Raw genomic sequence first — 15,331 nt, forward strand, 5'->3', positions numbered from 1 at the left:
AGAAGGAAAAAAAAAATCTGTGTAAAATCTAGATTACATCCATGGAACCGCAGCAGATACTTCACCCCGACTGTTGTTCCATCCATTTGTCCAGACTTCCTGGCGGGGCAGAGCGGGGTAATTGAAATCACCCCGTGGTTGTCTCTTAGCACTTGAGTCTAATGGCTCCTCTGCTCCCTGTCAGTCAATAAAGGCCCCGCCAACTGCCTTATTTTTGTCAGCCATGAAAGAGCAGAAAGAAGTGACCCGCACAGCGGGGACTGCTTTCTTATGTGACTTTGGCCATATTGTTAGTGTGAGGAGTGGAAATATCAGTGTCAGGATATAAATCACTGCAACTAACCAGATAACAGAACAGGGCCGGGATAGAGATAATGGATCTGTGAATAAAGACGCGCGCCTGGATTTGATCGCTATCCAGAGCAAATAACGTCAAACTTCCTTGAAATACAAATGATTTGGGTTTTTTTTTGGAGGAATTAAACTGAATTGTTTAGATGTTTGATCAGAAAGTGAGTCTGAAAGCGGCTGCTGACCGTAAGCCTGATGGGGGACAATTAATAATGATCATCTTTATCATCTTGTGCATTTAATCCATCCCAAGAAAGCTTGGTTCAAAGCTTGTGACGGCTCAGTGAAGACAGACGATAAAAAATAAGAAGCAAAAATTGAGCTGTGGTTGGAGAATGATGAGAAATCAGAAAGACTAGCAGCTGTGCCGGTCACTGCTTTCCCCTTTGTCCATTTAAAGCCAGAAAAACAACAATAAAACCCTTCAGGTCTGCGTGCTTACATACGTTTACAGGTGGCTTATCCTGCAAAATCCAGTTTTCCATTGTCTGAACATAATTACCTGTCCAAAATGTCTCTGCAGACTCACAAAATACGAGGAAAGCCCATTGTGGCGTATTTTACAGTCTCTGTAAATGGGTTTGTGAGGCCGAAGCTGGAGAAGCATTAATCCACCTCCTCAGAAGTTTAGCCGTGTTATTCTCCAGCATCCAGCGCCTCTGCTAGCGCTAATTCTAATGTGTCAAGTAGAAGAAGGCCTAATGAAAGACCAACGCCCACGCAGCCTCACACACATCCAAGCTGCTAATTTTACAAGCTAACTCCCCACAAAGCTATATACAGATCTCCAACAGATGTTTATTGGCACCACAAGTTAAAGCAGTCTGGTACGTTAAAGTGGGGGAAATTAGTATTTGGTGGAAGACAATAAAAATCCAGAAATAAAGAACATATTAAAGTTTAACTACAAACTTCCCAGACAAAAAAATACATTTAAGAACGTAGAGAACATGGACCCGGTTCTGAAGTCCTCACTAAGACTAAGAACGTAGAGAACATGGACCCGGTTCTGAAGTCCTCACTAAGACTAAGAACGTAGAGAACATGGACCCGGTTCTGAAGTCCTCACTAAGACTAAGAACGTAGAGAACATGGACCCGGTTCTGAAGTCCTCACTAAGACTAAGAACGTAGAGAACATGGACCCGGTTCTGAAGTCCTTCCACTAAGACTAAGAACGTAGAGAACATGGACCCGGTTCTGAAGTCCTTCCACTAAGACTAAGAATGTAGAGAACATGGACCCGGTTCTGAAGTCCTCACTAAGACTAAGAACGTAGAGAACATGGACCCGGTTCTGAAGTCCTTCCACTAAGACTAAGAACGTAGAGAACATGGACCCGGTTCTGAAGTCCTTCCACTAAGACTAAGAACGTAGAGAACATGGACCCGGTTCTGAAGTCCTCACTAAGACTAAGAACGTAGAGAACATGGACCCGGTTCTGAAGTCCTCCCATGGTTCCCTGGATCTCAGAGAATAGACTTTAAAATCCTTCTGTTAGTCTATAAATCCCTGACTTAGCACCTAAATCCATCACAGACTTGTTATCAGGGCATCAACCCTCCAGACCACTCAGGTCTTCTGGCTCCAGCCTGCTCTGCAGAACCAGAACCAGAACCAGAACCAGACATGGAGAAGCAGCATTTAGTTCCTATGCTCCACTGATCTGGAACAAACTCCCAGAAAACTGGAAAAGTGCTGAAAGCCTGAGTTCCTTTAAATCAAGATTAAAAACACATTTGTTCAGGATTTTAACTGTTCTAGTTAAACTGTTTTACTGAAACATCATTAGTTTAACTTTGTAGCTCAACTGTTTTTAATGTTTGCTTTTAGTTTCTATTTTCCCATGTTTTATTTTGTTTCTACATTCCAACTTGCTTCTATTCTGTTTTTATTTCCTATATTTTAATCAGGTAAATCACTTTGCATTGTATTTGTATTGAAATGTGCTATATAAATAAATTTGCCTTGCTTTGCCTTAGTGGTCTAATGAACTATTCTAATGTTCTGCAAAATTAAATTTAGGGATTTTATGGGATCCTCCAATTCATGTGCCATGGTGTGGGTTAAATGAAGAGCCAAATATCTATAAAGTTAAATAGTTTTTACATTTTATTTATCAGCTGTAAGCCAGAAGCATCCAAATTAACAGGAATAAACACTTTTTACTCTGAATCTCCATTTTCTAAATTAAATCAAGGAACTTTCTGCTGATGTGTTTAATTTATGTATTTGTTAAAACTAACAGTGTCAGACTTGCCATTTCTTTCTTTTCACAGAACCAGATGACGCTCAAAACGATTCCTTTTTTATCTTTAGGTGTTAACCTGCCGACGGCGTGAAGCCGTGTTTCACAGCTGCAGATCTGCACCTCAGAAATTCCTGATTTCATAACCTTGATGGCGTCTGATGAGATTTTCTGAGACGTAAGTGAAAGATAATGTCTGTGCTGTGATTTCGGTTGAGTCTGCAGATAAAATAATGACTTACTGAGGCAGTTAGAGGTGACAGGATGTCTCATTCCTGTCTGTGTTGGTTACGCAGTTACAGTGCCGCAGATTCACTCAGATGCATTTGTTCTAATGTCTCACAGTTTTTTTCTTCTTCTTCTTTCAATAAACCCTTATGGGACTGATAGTAAGCAGCCGCAGCACAGTGGGATTCAGTGCTGCAGGCGATAAAACGCCTTGTTCTGAAAAAGTTTTGAAACGGGGATAAAAGCACAGGTATGGTAGCCCTCGTGCAGTAAATCTCACAGATTTTCAGAATTTCAATTTTACCTAAAACCCACGTGTGTCACCATGGTTCTAGGATTTGAGAGCGTATTTTTCAATATTCTTTATCAGCTGTGCATTTTAAATTGTGCATCTGGGAACGAATATATATATATATATATATATATATATATATATATATATATATATATATATATATATATATATACAATGTAATTGCACCAAGTCCTGGTTTACTAAGCCATTAATCATAAAGAATTTTGATTATGCAGCAGGACAATGAGTTAAAGCACACCAGCAAGCCCATCTCTTAATGGCTCAGAAACCACAAAATAGGGTTTTGCAGTGTCCTAGTCAAAGTCTGGACATAGATGGGTCGGTCATGCTATAATAATAGCATGACCAGCCTATCTATGACATTGTTGTGTCTCTGTTCTGTCTTCTGTAACCTCCAGTCGGTCGAGGCAGATGACCGTTCATACTGAGCCCGGTTCTGCCGGAGGTTTTGCTTCCCGTTAATAGGGAGTTTTTCTTCCCACTGTCGCTTCATGCTTGCTCAGTATGAGGGATTGAAGCTCTACGCTTCCCCAGGAGTGAATGCTACTTGTCGGGGCTTTGATGCTATCAACTGGTTTCCTTATATAGGACATTTTTGACCAATCTGTATAATCTGACCCAATCTGTATAATATGATTGAACTTGACTTTGTAAAGTGCCTTGAGATGACATGTTTCATGATTTGGCGCTATATAAATAAAATTGAATTCAATTGAATAATCATCTTTAATTTCATTGCAACGTGTCTTCCAATGACATTTGTTCTCTAAATTTAACCCATCCCCTTGGGAAGCAGTAGGCCGTTGTGCAGCACCCAGAGAGGCAGTCTGTGGGAGTTGAACCCAGAACTTCCAGGAGACAAGCACAATGCTCTAACCACTAGGCCACCACTCCCCCGAAGCTAAATATGGATCTATGGGTTTACATCTCACTCTGCAGCCGGACGATGAGCCAAAGCACAGCAACAAGCTCATCTATTAATGGCTCAGAAACCACAATGTAGGGTTATGGAGTGTCCTAGTCAAAGTCTGGGCTTGGTGTGAGGAACATAGGTCGGCTGGTCGTGCTGGGAAGGTGTTGCTTTCTGCAAAGAAAGCCACAGTCATGCAGAACAGCTGTTTCTGCAAAGGCCGCTACAGACAAAACCACCAGCTGAAAACATCTCTTTGTAATCACACAGGGACAAAAAACTTCAACACTGAGGAAGTTTGTAAGGGGGGCGCATACGTTTCTACAGCACCGTGTCAGATAAATCCGTTAATGCGAAATGAAACAGTTTAAACTTTTGAGGTCATTGTATTCCTGGCAGATGTGAGCCAACCAGAGGAGGTTTAATGCGCCGCAGTGTGGAGGTGACGTCGCTCCGAGGCCTGCAGCTCAGCTTCTGATTGGGACTTTTGTTTGAAAGTCTTTGCAGAGCTGGAGGCTGGGCGCTGAGGTGGAGTCGCCCGGCAGGAGGCCTGTTCCACCCCTGAGCTCCGCGCAGACTTCTAAAGCCGCGCTGCCTTTGATGAAGGCATGCAAGCTGTCAGGGAGCCAGCCAGCGAGCTCCGGCCACCTCCACACATCAGTAGCGCTTTAATATAAAGTCAGGGCAAGGCTGTGCAACAACTAACAGTAAACATGGAAAGCTAATAGCTCATTCAAATGCATGGTTTGGAGGCAGCAAACGTACGAACACCAAGAAGTGTGTAGACAAAGTGCTGAGGCTCACATTGCTCCCAATGCTTTTATCTGCTTGCCAGCTCGTTTGTTTGTTATGGGACAGAATTGAACCAGTTCTGCGTGACTCTAGCATGGAAATGGGGCTCAGAGGTCTAAAAGCTTTCCTAAAGGGTTGTAAAATAAAATCAACCAATTTCTAAAACCATTGCAGCCCCAAAGAGCTGGTACCATCCACGTTTTACATGTTCCTCTGGTTCAGCACACATGAATCATACAAGCGACCTATGAACTGCCCTGAAACACAGAAGGGTCGAGATTTCTATAAAAGAAGCATCGTTTTTTTTGTTTCTCTCTTCTTCTGCTCATGATCTGACCCACCCTTGCTGTGTGTTTGGCGCCACCTTCTGCCTGGGAGAATTATTGTGCCTGCTGGAGAAATGATCCAACGTAGTCATAAAAATGTCTCCACAGAGACCCCTAGTGGACGGGTACGGACTTACCAGATATACTACACGAGGCTTCGATGTCAAGCTTCATCCTATATCCTATAATTCTATAATCTTTAAAAGTATATCTATCTGTTTATTAGTCCCTCGGTATAATTACTTAAACAAGAAGTTTCGTATAAGAAAGTCATTGCATTGATCTGAGTGCAGGGCTGTATCCAAAAACGTCTTTTGGGTCAGGACTCTTCAGCCAAAGTGGACGTGCGTTAGCGGCCACCATGATAAGAGCTGTCTGAAAAAAGAAGGAGGTAGGAAAAGGAGCCTGTATGCTTCCTCTCACAGCTCCTTTAGCCTAGGAACCTCGTTATGTCCCATACTGGTGCTAAGGAGCTATTAGGAATCCCATAATCCTTTGCGTGACATGACGTATCAGCACAGCCCACCTCACGGAAATGAAAGAAAATGTCTGGAGAGAAGAGTTTGTGGAATTTTGTAGTTTTATGTTTGCATAATATCGTACGAGTTAAAGGCTTTCTGAAATCGGCACAGCAGTCCGAGGCTCCTTTACTTCCTACTGTTGATGTCATGAAAGGTCAAGGAGCAGGAGCTGGAAACTATAATTAGATAATTTCAGATGCAGCCCAAATCCCCCCAAAAATTCTGCGTTTACATGCCGTCTGAGATTCAGGTAAGAAAAGTTGCTGTAATACTTTTGTTGTGTCAGTAGGAGGCGATAACTAGACGTTTATGGCTAGTTTTCCCTGAAGAGTTGCAGCTCTTGTCTTGTTTTGCAACATTTTAGGGATGAATCAGTTGTTGTTTTTAACAATTAAGGTGAACAAGTTTAACTACATGGCAGGTGCTCTAAAAAAACAAAAAAATGTCAGCGATCATGGAATACCCGCATCTCTGATGTTTGGTAGGAGTAACCATGTGAGCTTTGGGCTTTTCTTAGGGCTGGACTATAATTCAACAACAATATATATCGATTGATATACATGAGGTTCAATGGAAAAAAAAGGGGTCAATAAAAAGTTCAATAGAAGAACAGTTTTCCTTCCTTTTGCGTTCTAGCCAATCATGTAGGTTAATATTACAGTCATTACATCCTCCCAACCAATCACAACGCAGACCCAGGAACGCTCCGTCACCAAGTTTCAGAGTTTAGAGAGTACATGTTTTTATTTTTCCTTTGCTTAAGACTTACAGTTTTGGTAAAAAGTTGGTTGGACAGAGAGTTGGGTTTGAATTCAGTGTTCTTTATTTAAAAAAGCGGCATCAAGCAACAGCATAAATTGGCCAGGGCTGCACTGAAAATATATGTTTTGAAATTTTTGATATTTGTCAATATCGATCAATCTGATTTCTATTTTATCAATAAGCCTTTTTTTTTATATTGTCCAGCCCTAGCTTTCCTGTCCAGTTTCCACTGACTGAGGCCAGGAAGTACAAATCAAGCAGATAATCTTTGTTTTATAGTTCTGTCTAATACATCTATGTCTCATCTCCTCTCACAGTTTTGACTCCCTGTCGGATGCTCTGGAAACTGCCTGTAGTTTTTAATCCACTCCCAATTCCTCCTGTTTTGCCCTCTGCTGGCTGGTCTGGGTGAGTCAGCTCATTGCAAACTGAATCATTTCTGCACCCGTCACTGCTCTGCTCGTGGATCAAATTACAGCCGTCAGTTCGACCCTACCAGGCACCGACCTGCTTCTGCCAGAATGCATCTGAAGGCATTCCTGGCTCTCCTCCGTTTGATGCTTTCCTCATTATTTACTTCCATGTCTTTTCAAACTAATCTATCAAAGCTCTTCTTTGCAGGGCAACAAACCAGAGCATTCTCCTCTTTAGAGGTCATGGAGTCCACTGTGAGATAAATGCAGGAATATTAGCTCCATGTTGTCTGGTTTCTAACTGGACAGCGGTAATCTCAGCGCCTGTGTGTTTCCACCGCCCACCTGAGAGCTCCTTATCTCCCTTCATCCATCTGATGGTGGCTGCAGGCTTACTGCTCATGGCAGTGCAGGTCATCTCCGTCTCGTTGCCCTCGCTAAGGACCTCATCCTTGGCCTCGATGACGGGGTTACCTGGAGGAACTGAGACAGGACACGCCAAGGAAACAGTGTGAACACAGAGGAAACATAAGCTTTCTAACGCAGGCTAACATCAGAGCTGACTTTGTAGGAATTAGCCTAAATGTCTAATATTGAAGCCACCAGCTGAGAGACAGTTTACAGTGTTTAGCGTGTTTTAAGCCCAAAGCTGGGGATGAGCTAATGCCACAAAGGCAGCAGAGCGACGCTGCTCTTTAACGAGCGTGTTGGCAGAAACTCCTGATGACAGCTGACCTTTAGAGTCACTCAGAGTGCCACAAAGAGGAAAACTGGTTTCATCATCTGAAGACACGCTCAGGGTTCACACAAAGGTCGGGCTTTTTAAACCAAGCAGCGCTGCAGGACACGTCTGTGAAAATGTAACCGTCTCACACAAAGACGCTCACACTAAACACACCGGACCTTCTGAGGGGCAGAACAATCACTGTCTAACCAACGACGGTTAGAGTTTACGTTCAGTTCAGGAGGGAATCGTGTTGCAGATTCAGATCAAATGCATTTAATGGTAGTGTCCATCTATTCTGAGGTTTTTAACAAGACTAGCCTGAAGGATCATGAAGAAAAAGGCAAGCAGTCGAGTGCATTTGACTCATTTTTATATTTTTGCTGGAGTCCCAGATTGTTTCCGTTTATAGACTACTTTACTATCCTAAGTCTCTATATTGATGCATTTGGGTCATTGCAAGAATGCGTATTAGCTAAAATGGTCTAAGTGTTCTCCATTAGCTTGCAGAGAACAAGTCAGCTCATCTCTGGAGGACTGCAGAGCAACATGTTGGATGCGAGTGGCAGTTAATCTTCTAAAGCATTTATTGCAAGTAAAATTTCTGCTAAAAGCTGGTCTTCCGGTCAAAAGTCTCATGCCTTATGTCTTTTCTTTGCTTTCAATCATTCTGACGTCTTTAAATGTGGTCTTTATCCGGCTTAATGGAGGTCTTACAAAATGTTTTCTCTGACCTGTTATACTCGTTTTATATCGTGTCCAATCCTATAAATCAATCAATCAATCCATCAATCAATCAATCAATCAATCAATCAATCAATCAATAAATCAACCCATCCATCCATCCATCCATCCATCCATCCATCCATCCATCCATCCATCCATCCATCCATCTAAAAACACTGGAAGTTTCAGTGTAAATAATATACAAACAGAAGAAATGTTGGTAAAATGACTCAAGAGATCAACCTACTGTATAACAGCCAAAGAAACCATTTAAACTTGGATTTTAGGCTTTTCTTTACCACAAACGTGTTGGAAAGACATTGTTTATTTATTTAGTTGAATCTACAAAACAGTAAAAAGTGCCAAATTAAAGTTGACTGGAAATGCGCTGTTAGTTTAAACCACGACATACAGGCACACAGCTCTGGGCCGCGATCTGAACCTTATGCTAAGCCCATCTGGACCCAGCTGGCAGCTCATTTTCCGGGTCCAGTCAGCTGAGGGGACAAATTTAGGGGTGGTTTAAAACATTTCCACGGCACGGAAGATTTGTATGAAGGAAGCCCTTCTGAAGCTTTGAGACTATAACTCTGACTCAATGTCTAAACAGCTGTGCAAAATGACCTGACCCACTTCTTCAGCAGATACCAGGAGAACTCCTGTTTCTGCTGCAGGAACAGCTTATCTGTGTTAGTACACATGGCCATGGCACGGCACGTTGCAACAAAAAGGGAGCCGAGAAAGGAAGCGGTCCCTTCGCTCTGCAACAAAACAGACGTGCCTCCTGTCTCAATATTTTTAACAGTCCGGATAGATTGCTTTGCATTTTGCCACATTTCCAACATCAATGTAATGATACATAAATGTTTGATTAAGATGTTTTGCGTTTAAAAGGTGGGACTCTGAATTGACCTCAATCTAAAAAAGACAGTGCAGAGTAGATTACATCACTTCAGTTTCAGCTCAACATAACCTCAGTATTGTATCTTTTAATAACTTAAGCAGCAAACAGTAAGACTTGTGCATGCACATGCAAGATTCCCGTTGTTTTGTGTTTTGCATGTGAATGTACTGTACGTCGTCTTCCACTGACGAAATGTGATTAGAGGCTCTACCTCCTGCCGACCGCTAACTCTGAGCGTTGGTGCGTTTGTGTGCTGAAAGCCTGTGGTTTTTTTTGCTGAGGTTGTGTGCGCGGGTGTGTGCGTGCGTTTTGATGTTGTACTTAGCACTGTGATGTCGGCGTAGGCTTCCTGCGGGGGGTCTGTGTAGAGCTGGCAAACATATCGGCCCTCATCTGACAGCGAGACGTTAGACAGCGACACCCGCAGCTCGTTGTCTGAGAAGTTCACCAGCTGAAAGCGGCCGTCTTTCAGCGCTGAAAGAGAAAGAAAACGAGCACAACTTAAGTTAAAAATGTGCGGCAGATCAAGCTTTAGGATTCACAGGGGATGGGGGGGGGGAGTCTAACATTTGATCAAATAATCTCAGTGAAATCGAAACAAAAGCAGTAAAATAGCCGCGTTATTGAAGAAACTGCAAAGTTAATTAAGGTTGACAAAACCCTTGTGAAATAACACAACATATTAAATCGGCATACGTGATAAAACAGCTTGACATTATTACTAACAGAGGTACTGAAACAGACATTATCCCAGCTCCAATCAGCTGTCTGTGGCTGTTACGGTACACAACAACCCCAGTATGGTGCATTTGTGCTTAGCTTCAGTTTACCCATCCATCCACTAGACCCATTTATCCCTGTAGGGTCCTATCTCCAGTGGCCAAAGAAAAGAAACAAATAAAAAAGTGGACTGGATAAAGGATAAACGGATGGATGGATGGATGGATATTCTAAAATTTTGTGTGTCCTATCTGGCAGTGTGGCATTAAGAATTATTGTCTTAATGCCAAAAACAGCCCAAAAGATTTTACTTTCTCAAGTGGAGCCGTACTGCTTGCGCCATAGTGCTCCGCTTGATTTATATATGTAAGAATATTCATGTTCAACGGACACTGAAACGGTAGAAGAGGGAAAAAGGAGAGAAACAGATGAGAGAAAATGCTGAAAGGGAGAAAAGGTGAAAAAATTGTGGTGAGGAAAAGGAGAGAATGAAATAACATCCTCTGAGTCTGCTTCTACAGCTGCAAAGAGAGATATAAAGAGAACAGCAGAACCAGCTGATAAAGTATTACAGGTACAAACACCTTGATACCATCACTGAAGAATATACAGGATTATTTAATATGGGATGTATATGGATCCAAGCACCTGTAGGTGTTTGTGAGAGTGCGCTTGTGTCTGTGAGGTTTATCCAGGAGGAAAATGCTCAATAGTGGATGTGAGGAGCCAAAGACCCCCAGAACACCGAGGCAGATGCCCGAAGAGTGTGAATCAGTTGGGAGGTGCTGTGAATTTAGACGGTCCAGTGTACGAGCTGTACTTGAATGCACCAGAAAGAAGCTAATGTTAGCACTGCAGTACAGCTAGCTGCTACAGTAACTTAGAAAAGCAGTAATTTTAAAAGTCTCACTGCAGAACATTGTGGAGTTTGCTGCTCAGTGATTTAGATTTTTATGCAAAGTAGTAATAATTTTGGTAGGTAATTGCTGTGATGAGTGTGTTCACTGGTTTTTCAGTTTTGTTTTTGCTATTATTGGCAATAAATACCCTCATTCATAATATTAAACTATATAATCCTGCAACATTTGACCTCAGAGTTCTTGATAGAATTAGCCTCTAATGGGTTGAATAGATGGGAACGTGGCGTTTCACAGATGCAGCATATTTCTAAAGATCAGTGCAGGGTCACACTTGTTACTGCTTTCATAACTGCAGCTTTAAAAGGACTTGTGAAGGAACCAAAAAGATCAAGTTAATGCTTCTTTGTGAATTATTCACAGCAAAGTGCAACTCAGCGGGCAGCCATGATGGATTCCTAAAATAAAATGGAGTACAGCTATATTCTCTAAATTAGAATGTGTGCTTCGATGAAGCTCAATAAAAATACCTTTTGAAAGTTACCTTTAGGCAGGTATTAAACAGTATTAAAACTATGTTTTATTCGTCTGATGTGAAAATCTAATCTAAAATGTCTTGTTTTCATTAACTTTAAGCGATGAATCATCATAATTAAAAGAAATAAAGGCTTGAGAGCGTCAGTCTGTGTGCAATTAATCTATATAATCTGTTTCACTTAGTGATGAAGGTGCTGATAATTAATAAATTACCTTTTCACTAATATAATTTATTGAATATGACTGTGGATGCTGCACATTGTGTTTTTATTAACACAGGCTATGATTCTTGGCTGGCGTTCGCTTGGACTCCCTCTCTACTGTCGTCACTTTCATCTCACCTGACCTTGTTTGCCCACCTACCTGAGCTGATTCCATCAGCTGTAATGTTGGATGACAACATGTGGTTGGGATGAAAGGCTACCCTCCTTCATCCCCCGTCAATGTGGGGAGAAATTCTGCTCTGACTGACAGCGACTCCAGGCTCTCTGCACTCTGAACCCTCTCACATCTGAATACTCCTCCTCCAGTTCTGCTTTTTACGCTGAAAGTTTAAATCGTTAAAAGAGGGGACTTCCAACAAAAAAAAAAAAAAAAAAAAGCAGAGGGAAGAAGACGGCGGGACCACTGGGGCATGTCTGCAGAACAAATTCACAAATAATGAACAGAAGGGGAGTGATGCAACAGTGTGACGCTCACTGCATCTGCGATTTTAGTTAAGGGTCAATTAAAACGTTCTGCATCTGCACAGTAACTTTTTCTCGCTTTGCTGGAACAGAAATCTACAGGAAGTCGGTTTTTATTCTAAGTCTTATTTTGTTTTCAAGTTTGGTTTTTTTTCCCTTCCGTGAGCAAAAGTTTAATGAAATTAATGTGATCCAAGGTCAAATCTGAGAAAAATGAGCCGTATTTAGCAGCCTTCATTAAAGCTAATCAGCCAAAGAGAGACAGCGCATAGCAGGGGAGGGTAGCACATGGCGGTCTGCAGGTCATCTTTCAGCCGCGCTTCACATGTAAACAAAATGTTTTTTATGTTCTGAGTCAGATTCTGTTTAGCAGCTTTACTCGTCCACTAGATTCGTTTGGAGATAACCAGACAGCTAAAGGATGAAAGATTTCACTGTTAAGAAACAACAACTGTTTCAGGACAATTACATATCCTTAGGAAATACTTCAGACATAATCTTGCAACATGTCAATCAGTGAAAATATCATTGAAAGGTCAATATATTTCAATAATTCAAGTGTTTAATTTAAATACCATGGTCAGGCAATGACTACCCAATCATGGGGAGGACTGCTGGGTTGATGTTGTCCAGCAGTCATGAAGAGGGCGTAGAAAAGTTCACATCCTCCTAAAAAAGTCTTCTGTTGTTGCTGTTTACAGATCATTAAACTGATGCTTTTCAGGACAACCTGAGTAAACACTAAACGCAGTTTTCAAATGAGGATTTCATTTATTAATGGGGAAAAAACATTTAAACCAAGCTAGAGCTTCCCTCCTCATTAAATCATGAATTAACTGTGATTAATAACAGTTTTATTCCTCTTTCAGAGGAAAGAAACCACTTAAATAGAACCAGGCTGACAACATGGAGTGGACTAAAATATCCAACCTACCTAAAGAATGACAACGACAGATGGAAAACAAAGTCAGTGACATCTATCATCAGTAAAAGGGTTTCACATAAATCCCTCAGGCTTAAAAAAAACAACACAACATGACAGCTGACCAACGGCTGCACAAACAACTCAGGAGAGAGACCACGAATAAAACAGCTATAAGTAGCCATCCTCTGTCTGGTGCTCAAATGTCCTGCGGTAGCAAATGCATCACGAGGGACAGGCGCACGCTGCCTTGACGAGGCGGACAAGTTTCCCCTGTGGGGGCGCCGTGCCGAGCAAGGACAGAGGTGAGGAGGCCGTGGAGGGGACACTGTTGGTGTTTTAGGAAGAAAACCATCCACACCCAAAAAAAGGTTTACCCTGTGGAAAAAATACAGCCTTTTTTAAAATAAAAAGTTGGCTGCCTGCCCTGTGGGCCACTGCATTGGGGGGTGGAGTCAATCAGAGGAGAAGCTGCTTTCTGGAGGTCAGGTGAGACAACCATACCTTTGTTTTCTTTTGCCTGCATAACCCTGTCCCTACAGCCGCTATTTCCATTCATTTACACACGCAAGAAATTAATTGTGTTTAAGTCTGTCGGCACTACCAGGCTTCCACTAGTCCGTAGCACAAAGGGCAAAAGATGAAGACACAGATGCCAACTCACTCTTGGTTCAAAGCCAAGGAGAGAAAGTGAGTTTTAAAAAAACAACATCGCGCTGCAGCATTTTACCATCTGTAGCCGTCTGAGGGCAGCCTGGCTAACTCTGGTCAAAACGGAGCTACAATAATCCAGGAGTAGGAGGGAAAACTCACGGACCGCTGTTTCTAGGCGGCGCCTAGATAGGAGCAGCAGGATTTCTGACAGCCGCCTCAAACTGGCTTTGCAGCAATCCCTCATACTGAGCATGCATGAAGTGACAGTGGAGAGGAAAACTGCCCTTTAACAGGGAGGAGAACCTCCAGCAGAACCAGAACCAGGCTCAGTGTGAACGCTCATCTGCCTCCACCCACTGGGGCTTAGAGAAGACAGAGCAGAGACACAGAAAGCACAGAAGCTCACATTGACCCAGGAGTACTTTCTATGTTAGATGGTAATAGAGGATGATCTGCCTCCCCTGATGATGTCACAGCTAACAGAACGCCAGACCAGGTGTACCTTCTATGAAGAGAAAAATGACAGAAAACAAATAGTTAAAAGCTGAAATAACAACAAGCTATGCAGAGGAGAACGTATAGTGATAGAAATGTTATGTTCCAGGTTTAAATTTTAAAGTTACACCATATTTCCACCGATTCCCATTGTTGTTGGTTTACTTTTATGAAATATGACAGATTTTGATGGCTTTAGGTCAGGTTCTGTGCGTAAGTTTCACAAAGTCATAAAAACAAATTTTTGCACCTGTGAGTGCAGCGCAACCTAAAAATGTAAATACATTTTAAACAATGATGATAAAAGATGTAGCGGTGAGCCCAAAGAGCAATCCTCACATGTTAAAGCAGTCTGAATGATGGTGTTTCTCACGGTAAATCCATCTGCTGTTTCAGCTTGAAGCTCAAAGCTCTTCTGGGTAACCCATTGCTGTTGCAAGAAAGATTTTAGTTTTATTTTTCCAAGATGTAAGTAAAGAAATGAGAACACAGTGTGTCTTTGTGACCGGCTGCTACTAGGAGAGCGCCTGAAAATCCATTTCAAATTGATTCTTTTCCTGAGTGAAGTACAGCTCTGTTTCCTGCCTTGCTTAGATGCATTTATATGTACGTTTCCTTTAGATCGCAGTAAATGCTGGTCCTTCTCTGCTCTTTGTGTTTTTTAAGATGTTAATAAGAGAAAGGAGATTCATCATCGTATCAGATGAGAAAAGATGAGAAGATGCCAGATTACATAGCAGGATTATTAAAGGTGTTCTCAGAGAAACCATTCAAGCAACAGGTATGTTTACATGCACAAAAGTTCACGATCGGATTGAAACGTATCCGGATTAAAAACCAAAAAAATTATTGGATTGTACGGTTTATATAGAATATTTATATATTCTTTATTCAGAATAGAAGCTCTCTGACATGCGCAGTTATCAAATTCACCTAAAAAAAACAGAAAACACACAAGAAGAAGAATTTCCGTCTTTCCTGAACAACAAAAAAATGCTAAACAAAGCAGTTTTATACGAGTTGTTTGTCTTCAAGCGGCCAGCGTTACTGAATAAATAACAATTTTGAGCTCTTTTAATGTTTCGAACAGAAAGGTTGCACCGGGAGCCCCGTCAGTTTTGCTTCCCGACGTTTTTCCGCCAAACGTCGGGTCAGTTTGCCACATTCGGGAATAACTTGATCCTGACCAGCGTTCAACAATTTGACAAAACCTCAGAAGGGTTGTTTTAAACTATTTCAT

At 41.8% G+C, this 15,331-nt stretch overlaps 1 protein-coding gene and 1 long non-coding RNA gene across 6 annotated transcripts in view; one reads left to right on the forward strand and one right to left on the reverse strand.

Moving 5' to 3' along the window:
- Positions 1 to 15,331, reverse strand: part of cadm1a (cell adhesion molecule 1a) — a 523,695-nt gene that overhangs the window by 99,299 nt on the left and 409,065 nt on the right. For all 5 annotated transcript variants that reach the window (XM_036142720.1, XM_036142719.1, XM_036142721.1 and 2 more), the window contains 2 exons: positions 9,542 to 9,694; positions 7,212 to 7,349 (listed from right to left, as the gene is read on the reverse strand). In XM_036142720.1, coding sequence (XP_035998613.1) covers positions 7,212 to 7,349; positions 9,542 to 9,694 — 291 coding nt within the window. The remainder of the gene's footprint in view (positions 1 to 7,211; positions 7,350 to 9,541; positions 9,695 to 15,331) is intronic.
- LOC110368754 overlaps positions 13,139 to 15,331 on the forward strand; it is a 30,661-nt gene continuing 28,468 nt past the window's right edge. The window contains exon 1 of the long non-coding RNA XR_002428374.2: positions 13,139 to 13,431. This is a non-coding gene — a long non-coding RNA (uncharacterized LOC110368754). The remainder of the gene's footprint in view (positions 13,432 to 15,331) is intronic.

The sequence above is a fragment of the Fundulus heteroclitus genome, chromosome 11 (genome assembly GCF_011125445.2).
Source record: "Fundulus heteroclitus isolate FHET01 chromosome 11, MU-UCD_Fhet_4.1, whole genome shotgun sequence".
Classification (NCBI taxonomy): domain Eukaryota; kingdom Metazoa; phylum Chordata; class Actinopteri; order Cyprinodontiformes; family Fundulidae; genus Fundulus; species Fundulus heteroclitus.